This window comes from Alexandromys fortis, unplaced genomic scaffold, assembly GCF_014885135.2.
Source record: "Alexandromys fortis isolate MF-2015 unplaced genomic scaffold, M_Fortis_MF-2015_v1.1 scaffold_539, whole genome shotgun sequence".
Taxonomy (NCBI): domain Eukaryota; kingdom Metazoa; phylum Chordata; class Mammalia; order Rodentia; family Cricetidae; genus Alexandromys; species Alexandromys fortis.
Window position 1 is genome coordinate 86620 of NW_026068415.1, and position 10204 is coordinate 96823.

The following is a 10204-nucleotide window of genomic DNA, read 5'->3' on the forward strand; positions in this document are numbered from 1 at the left end:
ACATAGCAGAAACAGCTTTACCTCCTTACACATCAAACTGGGCAACAATTTTGTCCAATTTAGTAGTTGCATATTTTGCTTAAGAGGGATGTTGCCAAACTTTTTATGATGTTCAATGATTTGCTTCCAAATTTTATAAAAGATTTTAATCAAAGTTTAATTTTTATAGTTAGATACCATCTTTTTCTTTTATAAAAGATTGTTCTTTTATTTAATTTCTTGAGTAGTATATTTGCATCATTTCTACCCGTTTGAATACATCCAAAAAACTTGATACCCTATGCCATGGGTACTTCCCCAGACATGTTTCTTGCTGTTCTATTCTCAAGGACTAAGACAAGGAAACTGTCTAATTGTGTTTCAAATGAACGGCTAATAAAAATGTGTCACATGCACACTCTGTAATACTATTCATTGGTAAGTAACAACAAAATCATAAATTTTTCAGAAAAATAAATGGACTCAAAATATTTTACTGAATGATAATACACAGACCATAAAAAAGGTTGAATTATTTCTCTTATGTCATGTTCCTAGCTCTGAAACATTATTCATCTTATAATTCTGTCACTGCTTTGAAAATAATGCAGCGAATTATCTGTTGTGGGCTTCATAGATCTACATTTCCTCTGTATTTACTACCAGAGCCTCAGCGTTGTTCTCTGGCATATTTGACTTCTCTGATTTTCATGCACAAGTTAATAACAGACATCTTCATATTGAAGAGAACCATCACCTCTGTCAAATGCAGATTTTTCTGTGGGTATTAATAGACATTAACTATTAATTCTAACCTGAAAATAGATTTGGGTAAATTGGTTGCAACCCTGAACAGGATGGCTTTGGTGTCAGTTTCCCATGTTTTACTAACTTGCTTCCTCAGTTTTCAGATCAGATGCTTTTGGTAGCTGGGCTTCCTGGTACAGTAAATTACTGGCCACTTATCACAATCAGGTACAATTTTTCACTGGGGTACTTAAAAGCCTCTACCTGAGCACTGTTGCAACATGTCCACATGGGATGGAGTCTATATGGTCTTCACTGCAGTGTTTGCTACTGTCTCTTTCCTCAGAAACATCTCCCATGTGGAAACAGAAGAATGACCAAGATCATGAGTCCAAATAACTTTTATTACCAAGTGACCAAAGAGGCAGAGAAATACTATTCTCTCAATGTTCCACATGCAAGGAGCCTGAAATGGTTAAGAAACTGTATGTCTGCCTCTAACTTGTCACTCAGTGTAGAAACATGAGCTGATGTGACCTCTGTGAATGAAGCTCTGTACAAGAGTACTTAAGAAACAGCGTAGTACAAAGAAAACATGCCTACTGTTTTATTGTCAATTTTCTCAGTTCTGTGGTTCTATGGGCTGACTTCCCTCACTCCTGAGGTCTGGAACATTCACAGTGTATTTCTAATTCAGTATTGTTAAATTTCTAGAGTCAGTGAAGGTGAGTCAAAAGCATTACTTTTCTTATAACTTGTTGGCTATTATTCCCATCTGTGATCTCACAAATGAATCTTCCTCAAGTCAACTGATATAATATCCTCTTAGATTACATTTTTCATGACCAAATCAACTTCATTATTTAATATTTATTCAAAATTCTGAATTAACATATTTTAGCATAGAAAGATATTCCATATGTACATGGTAGTTGGGTGACACACATGACATGAAAATGAAATTGTTTTGTTTGAGACTTTCCTTGGGAAGAAACGATACATGCAATTCTGCTCACCCCATAAAGGAAACACAGAGCAGACCAAACAATGATTGCATCAGTGTCCAAATCTTTGAACCTGTGCGTCCGCTGAGATCAGTAATAGCAGTATGGATAAGGGTTTGTTTGCTGAAACAAGGGACGATTCAAAAGCATTACTGAAAGCTCACCTAATTATGAGTGATTTTAATGAAAGGCAAAACCATGGAGCTCCCTCCACAACTTGCTGACAGCTGAATGGGTATTGATTATCTCCTTTTAGAATTCAGTAGGAAAAGTGACTTACAGTTCCTATAGAGTGGGAAGAGACACTGGTGAATCTTGCAGGTTTCAGCTCTCCAATATATTAATGTTTGTTTACCTCTTGAGTCCCCTGAGCCTTTAAAGCTCTAACAATGAAACAGAGATGTTTCCATTCAGAGAAAAGGGTCAAACAATGGACCCTGAAGAAGTAGAATTCGGAAACTCAGATCTCAAGAATAAGGCGAATCACTAAATATTTAATTCTGTGTATCTTTCTACAGGAATTAATGTCAAACCTTCCCTGTCTGCCTGGCCAAGCAATGTTGTTCCTCAGGGACAGAATGTGACCCTCACTTGTGACACTTACAACAAGTTTAACATAGTCATGCTGTACAAAGAGCATGGGGATCCTAACTTTCAGGTCCATAAAAAAATGTTCCGGAGGAGTCTTCTCTTGGGGCCTGTGACACCAGCATTTGGAGGAACATACAGATGCTTTAGTTATAAACCTCAATACCATCTTGAACTCCAATCACACAGTGAGCCTCTGAAGATCATAATTTCAGGTCAGAGATCTTATTTGCTGTGTCTTTTCATTCTGCCAAACCGCCCCACACTAGAATATTTAAAACAAGTTCTAGTGAGAATCTCATCATTATAAAGGAATATGCTACACGGGCAATTGGAAAATATTGTGCTGTTACCAAGGTCAAATAAGTGGGAAATGGTCATAGAAAGATGGAGGACTCTGTGCACGAGCCAACATAAAAAATGAAAAGGACACTGGGACACTGATGGAAATGGGATTTCTGGGATACATAGATTGATAGCAGGTTCATGCTCACAATCTTTTTATTCCTAGGAATCTACAGGAAGCCTTTCCTCCTGGCCCTAACAACTCCTCTGGTAAAATTAGGAGAGAAGGCAACATTGAAGTGCCTATCAGAGATTATGTTTGACACATTCACTTTGACTGCATGTAGTATGGGAATAAGCAAGGACTCTTACCAGCTCTCTGCAGAACCTCATATTGGGGGGTCCCATGCCAACTTCCCAATAGGTCCTGTGACACCTGACCATGCTGGGACTTACACATGCTATGGATCTTACAAGCAAACACCATACGAGTGGTCTGAATCCAGTGACCCTGTTGACATAAAGATCACAGGTAAGAGGGTGCTACCTGGTCTCCAGCCTCTCTGTGATGCAGAACAGTTATTATATAGACAGCATGTCCTAGAAGGTGAGTGTAAGAAACTTAGATAAAGGCAGACTTGAAGCATATATTACTGATATAGACGATAAAAACAGAGATACAAGAACAAACCATTGGTTATAGTATAAAGCACAGATTCAGGGATGTCAAAGGAATCGTACTTAGAAATAAAGAGAAAGGGGCAGCTTGGTGAGAATGATATGTATCAGAGATGATGATATCCTTCTACTAATATTCAAAGGCCTAGAAGTTTAGGATTTTGTTTGGCTTCTTCCTCTAAAAGACATGTCAGAAGACCTAGATGTATAAGTCTGACCTGTGTTCATGTGCTGAGTGGGGTTGTTTCTTCATCAGTCCTGAGGTCTTGGTACAGATGGCACCCATAGAATTTCTGTCAAGTTTGAGAGTTCTTCCATTCTCGTATTTGACTAACTATTCATCAAAGAATAGCATAACCCTAGGTAACTGAGTAGACCACCAGTCGCTGTCTGTTCTCTACATTGGAGCTGGCTGTGCTCCAAAATGTTGTCAGCCCATGTTTCAAACTCATTCACACATTCCAGGATGGGTGAGAAAATGCTATAATGTTTCCCCCTGGGATAGACATATGCAAATAATACAGAGACATGGAAATATATACAAACAGGGAGGCTGAGAGAAAGATTCAGATACTGAGGAAATAGTAAGCAAGGCATGTGGGGGAAGAGAAAACCTGCAAAAAGTCTTAAGCTTGACTGGAAGATTTAAGAAATAGAGAAATAATAGCAAATATTGGATATTTTAAAGCAGAAATAGGTGGAAGATTATAGATTATAGTTGAGCAGTAAACACACTATGAGAAACAAGGGAGGGAAGATCATCATGGCCCCTATTCAAGGAAACATATACATTCTTGGAATATTCTGTCCTTTGAAAAGAGAGATCCACTAACACAGATATGGGGAAAATACAAGATATAAAATTAATTACTTAGAATGAAGTCAGATTCTACATTTTAAATATACATAGGATGAACAATTTATAAGTCATGAAACTGTTAATAAACCATGAGAAGGGGAAGTATATTAACAAAGTGGGATCGAAAAGAGAAGAAATACATATGACATGGAGGGGGAATTGAGGGGGAAGGACCAGCAAAGGTGGTATAAGGGAAGTGATTGGGAAGAAAATCTACAAAATGAACTGTTTGAGAATTCCTTAATGGGGTTCATTGCTTTATTTCTTAATTAAAACAAAATAATAAATACCTCTAATTAACTCATTGATTGACAAAACATTTGGGAAATACTGAAAGTATAAAAAGAACAATTAGGAAAAGGAATGGAATCATTAGAAATTGATGGAGAAGGAAGAACGATAGCAAAAATATGATCAAGATTACATCTATAAACATATGTAACAACACTTAAAGAAAAAGAAGTGACAAAATGATGTAATTATAATTTAACTTCAACTTTAAAAAAATATAAAATGCATTATATATTTGAATGTTTCATGATGTATCAAATTGCTACATAAATTAAATATGTTTATAAAAACAAACTTAAAAAGAAAGATGGTATGAACTAATGCATTAGAGGCAGAAACTGTCCAAAAGTAAGAACTGAAATAAAATATATGGGTATAGGATTGAAGTCAGAGACTCAGTAAGGTAATTTAGAAGAAAAGAAGGAAATTGGGAAGACAAAGGGAGGTAGAAAAGACAGAGATAAATGTGGGGTAGAGAGAGATCACAGAAATGGAAGCAGGGAGAGAGAACACTGAGAAGTGACTGAACACTGGTAAGGAACTGCTCCTCCACTGTCTCTACCTTCTTCCTTCTAGGTTTATACAAGAAACCTTCTCTGTCTGCCCTGATGGGACCTGAGGTGACATCAGTAGAGAACATGACCTTGTCCTGCATCTCTGACCATCAGTTTGACTTGTTCCATCTGTCCAGGGAAGGGGTGCCTCTGAGACATGGGTGGCCTGCAGAGCAGAGTCACAATGGGACATTCAAGGCCAACTTCCTTCATGTTCCTTTGATCCAGGCAGAGACCTATAGATGCTATGGTTCTTTCAGGAACTCTTCCCATGTGTGGTCATCCCCAAGTGACCCATTGTTCCTTTCTGTCACAGGTAGGAAAGGAGTCTTATATGTACATCATATCTTGTGACTAAGCAGATCCTAAAGAAGCTATGTCTGAGAACCATCTTACTGATAATAGAGAGACTCAGTAACATATACGTATACATAATATGTATATATGTGTGTGTTACATAATAAAACAATATTAATCAAAGACAAAAAGGCTATCTATGTAAAGGAGTGTATTGAAAATCCTGGAAGGATACCTGATATGCTCTGAAGAGATGAGAAGAATAAGAAAAGACATACAATTATATTTCATTTAAGAACTTTTTAAAAATACATAGAGTTTAAGAATGGATATCAAATTACAAAATAATAGATAAGGAGCCTCTCAAACAATCCTTATCTTGATTGGTCAGCCACACTGGCATGTGTACGTATCCATAGAGAATAAGAAAAAGGTCAGGACAGACTCATTAAGGATAAGATTGCAATCAGTTTGGACAGAACACAGATGGAGCAGCCTCCTGATCTCTCCTTCACAAAGCTCTCTCCACAGTATTCCTATTGACTCATCACAACTTGAAATAATCACATAATGGCATCCTATGATTCTAAAGGCTCAGCACTAAGAGATAGAGTATGTGCTGCTTACTCTCCAAATTTAAAGGACTTTGCATGTGGGGAAGTCACATAGTCTTTTGATGAACTTTCACCCTCTCTTCTCCCCTTCCCTAGTAAACTCATCAAGAAATTTCACTTCATCCACTGAACCAGACTCCAAAACTAGTGAGTAATTTTCCCCTTCTCTATTGTGGAAACTTGGGGACCAAATGCTCTTGGGCTCATACTTTGACTCGACTTCCTCATATCTCAGTAGTCTTAACATCATCATCTCCTCTCTCTTATTCTTAAACTCTGCAACTTTTAGGTTTTAGGAGCAGCATGGGAACTGTACCCGAGATCTCCTACAAGTAAAAGGGAGAGCAGATTTAGCTCTCTTCCAAGAACAATGAAGTGCTCTTTCTAGCTCAGTTTTTTCCAGGAGAGAAGATTGTAGAGAATGAAAAAGGACGCAAGCAAGCAGAAAGGATAATTTTATAAAAAATATTACCTGTGATAGACTACACCAGACTTACTTTTGCCCTTTGGAGAATTAGTAGTTTGATTCAAGGGTGTTGAAGATGTAGAAGTTGTTTACCAGATTAAGTGAGCACTGGTATCAGATCTCAGATTAAGATCATTAGCACATGGCCTTTACCCAGTGTCCTGCAGTTTTCTGCCACAGGCATAATGTCCATATATTCTTGGATGTGTGAACTTCTGCTGGTGCATTGTCAACTTCATAGCAACAACACTGCTCTAACTGATACTCCTTCCGCCAACAGTTATCAATTGCCTTGACTAGGGGTGGAACTTTTTGTCCACCTTCATTCTCCATGCTGGGATTTTGTCTAGCTTGATCTTGTACTGCTCTGGACATGCTATCACTACCTCTTGTGAAGTTCCCATATTAAGATGCCCTTGGTATATAAAAGACAGTTACCTTATAGTTATCCAGAGCATCTTTTCAAAATCTCTTCTTCTATCTCTTTCACACTGATGCTGAACTTTTGGAGAAGAATATGAGATGTAAACATCCATTTAGGACAAAGAATTCTATGGTCTCTTATTCTCCACAGCTTGCCCAGTTGTGCGTATCTGTGTTAATCACCACCTCTCACAAATATAGAACCTGTTCTTGAGAGTTGAGAAATGCATTATGTATAGGGGTAAGTCTTTAGGAGTCAGTTAAATACTATTTCCTTTTAGCAGAATATTATTAGTAGGTTCTCCATCAAGATGCTTTTCCTAAAAAACTATTATATTAATTATCCTCCAATAAATGAATACTATGCAGTCTATAAAAATGGGGAACCAAAGTTTTACCTCTTATTGGGTTTACATCTCCCTCTAGATAACCACAGGATCATGAATATTCTGATCGGGCTGTCAGTTATCATGATGTCTGTTTTCCTTATCATCCTCCTGTATTCTTGTTGCTCGGCCAAAAAGAGTAAATCTCAGGAACAAGCCCGTAAGTGTCATCTGAGTATTGTGAGAAACCAAGACTGGAAAAATACAGGTATGTGTTCCTCATTTACAAAAGGATACTTGGAATAATACAGGGAAACTGAGGCAGGACTTTTTAAACAGAAAAGAAAGTCTTGCACTTCACCTCAGTTCTCAGACACTGACTAATTTCTCAATGCACTTTTGCATCTTCACCTCCAAAGCATACACTAATATCTAGGAGGTTTCACAAGAGCGAGAGGGAGGGAGAGATGGCAGGAGAGATGGAGAAAGGAAGTGAAAGAGGAATTGAAGGAGGGAGGGAGGGAGGGAAGCAGGAAGGGAACGAGAAAGAATATACTGAAAAAGAATTACTAGGGTACAGCATTGTGGGATGGGGCTATAAACATAAAGTGGCAAAACTTCTAAATCTGATTGGCGGCAGGTGAACAACCTTGTGTTTTACCCTATCTCTCACTAGTACTTTGGATTTGAAATGAGAGTGCAGAAGTACTTTATTATGTATGTTTGTTTACTTCTGTCCTCTAAAATTACAGCTACCATGGACCAAGAGTGTGAATCGAGAACAACACTGAGCAGACAGGTAGGTCCCCCTGAGACTGCCTCTTCCTACAGTCTAATATTCCTTCATTATCTGCAAGATGATGTACATACATCACTTAATATTTACCTCTTTCTAGGACCCTGAAAGACAAGAAGTGCAGGAGGTGGCATACTTGGAATTTGATCAGTTGATCTTCAAGCAGAAATTACCCACTCCCATTTCCCAGACTCCAAAGGAATTTTCCACAGATCCCAGTGTGTACGTGGAAGTCAGGAAATGTTAAGCCGAGATGAAATATATTCTTTGCCTCATGAGTTCTCAAGGAAACCTCTGATCTTAGCCATTCTGATCAGTGAAAGATGATATCTCCGAGTCGTTTTGATTTGCATTTCCCTGATAACTAAAGATGTTGAGCAACCTTTAAATGTCTTTCAGCCATTTCAGCTTTCTCTGTTGAGAATTTTTTAATTGGATTATTTGGGATTTTGATATCTAGTTTCTTCAGTTCTTCATATATTTTGGAGATCATCTCTCTGTCAGATGTGGGATTTATGAAGATCTTTCCCCATTCAGTAGGCTGCCATTTTTGTACTGTTGTCTGTGTCCTATGCCTTACAGAAGCTTCTTAGTCTTAGAAGGCCCCATTTATTAGTTGTTGTTCTCAGTATCTGTGCTACTGGTGCTATATTTAGTAAGTGGTCTCCTGTGCCAATGTGTTCAAGGCTACTTCTCACTTTCCTTTCTATGAGGTTCATTATAGCTGGATTTACATTGTGGCCTTTGATCCATTTGTCCTTGAGTTTTATGCATGGGTGTAGACATGTATCTACTTGCATTCTTCTATGTGTCTACATCCAGTTATGCCAGAGGGCTTATCTCTCTGAAAAATGGATGTGGGGGGGATAATGTGGGAGGAGCAGGAGGAAGAGAGGGAAGGGGAACTGGGACTGATATGTAAAATAAGAAAAGATTTTTTTAAAAAATAAAATAAAAAAGAAACATCTGAAGAAGTCTTCTGTGGAGACCACAGCTCTTTGACCAAACTAAATGGGGTAAAGGGTTCCTTTGGATTACATATCTTGCACAATCCTAGGCCACACTCCATTGAGGGAAGTCAAGTCAGGAACCTGGAGACAGAAACTGAAGCAGAACCGATGGGAGTTCACCAGATACTGAATTGTTCCCTATGCCTTGCTCAGCCTGCTTTCTTATACAATCTGGAATGACCTCATGAGGAGAGGCACCACTCACAGTAGTCTAGGCTTCCCCACATGAATCAAGAAATGCCAAACAGACTTGCCTATAGGCTAATCATATGAATGCATGTCTCAGTTGAAAGTCCCACTTGTCTAGTGACTACAGCTTGTGTCACATTGGTCAAAACCACAACTATTTCACTATCCCAAAGGTTCTCTTTTGCATTTTCCTGCATCTACTATGAGATGCATCTTTATCTGTCTGTCTGATTCTTTGCTCTTTTGAAACAGGGACTTGCTAGATAGCCTCCAATTTCAGATCTATCTGCCTCAACCTCCCAAGAGATAATGTTACAGGGACTGTGAGCACCCTGAAGAAGGAATTTTATTTGAAGTCTCTTTAATCCAAGTTCCCTTCCAAAAGTGTTTCAAGAATTCAGCAGAGAGATGCTTTCAGGCCCAGGTGACATAATTTTTTTAATCCAGTTATGCTGTGGGACAATAATCTTTTATCCTGTCACTTGTATTAGTTTTAATAAAACACTGACTAGCCAGTAGCCAGACAGGAAGTAGAGGTGGGGCAACAAGAACAGGAGAATTCTGGGAAGAAGAAAGCTCAGTCTAGAGTCATCACAGAGAAAGCCAGACATAGAGCAAACAAGATGAGAACACCTCACTGATATAAGATACCAAGCCACGTGGCTAATATAGACAAGAATAATGGGCCAATTTAAGATGTAAGAATTAGTTAATAAGAAGCCTGAGCTAATAGGCCAACCAGTTTATAATTAATTTAGACCTCTGTGTGTTTCTTTGGAACTGAACAGCTGAGGGACTGGGTTAGACAGAAAGCTCTATCAACACAGTTATAGCAAAAAATCAAATAGAACATCTGCAGGAAAATGGATGCAACTTAAAACCATTATGTGTAGCAAAATAAGCTGGATTCAGGAAGATAAATACATGTATACATTTATGTGTAAAATAGATTTTAAATTAGGTTTTTACTTTTTAGGTTTGTAATAACCTTTAGATTGGCATACAACATATGGTATTTCAACATGACATCTTTATACATATTTATCTTACTGTGTGTATGTGTATGTGAGAGAAAGAGAAAGAGACAGAGAAACATAG

General features: G+C 38.1%; 1 protein-coding gene across 1 annotated transcript in view; it reads left to right on the plus strand.

Moving 5' to 3' along the window:
• Positions 1-8698, plus strand: part of LOC126495648 (killer cell immunoglobulin-like receptor 3DL1) — a 19049-nt gene extending 10351 nt beyond the window's left edge. The window contains exons 3-9 of the mRNA XM_050133238.1: positions 2249-2533; positions 2830-3135; positions 5008-5301; positions 5993-6043; positions 7212-7379; positions 7864-7910; positions 8008-8698. Of these exons, the coding sequence (XP_049989195.1) occupies positions 2249-2533; positions 2830-3135; positions 5008-5301; positions 5993-6043; positions 7212-7379; positions 7864-7910; positions 8008-8154 (1298 nt within the window). The 3' untranslated portion in view covers positions 8155-8698. The remainder of the gene's footprint in view (positions 1-2248; positions 2534-2829; positions 3136-5007; positions 5302-5992; positions 6044-7211; positions 7380-7863; positions 7911-8007) is intronic.
• Positions 8699-10204: the final 1506 nt, after the last annotated feature.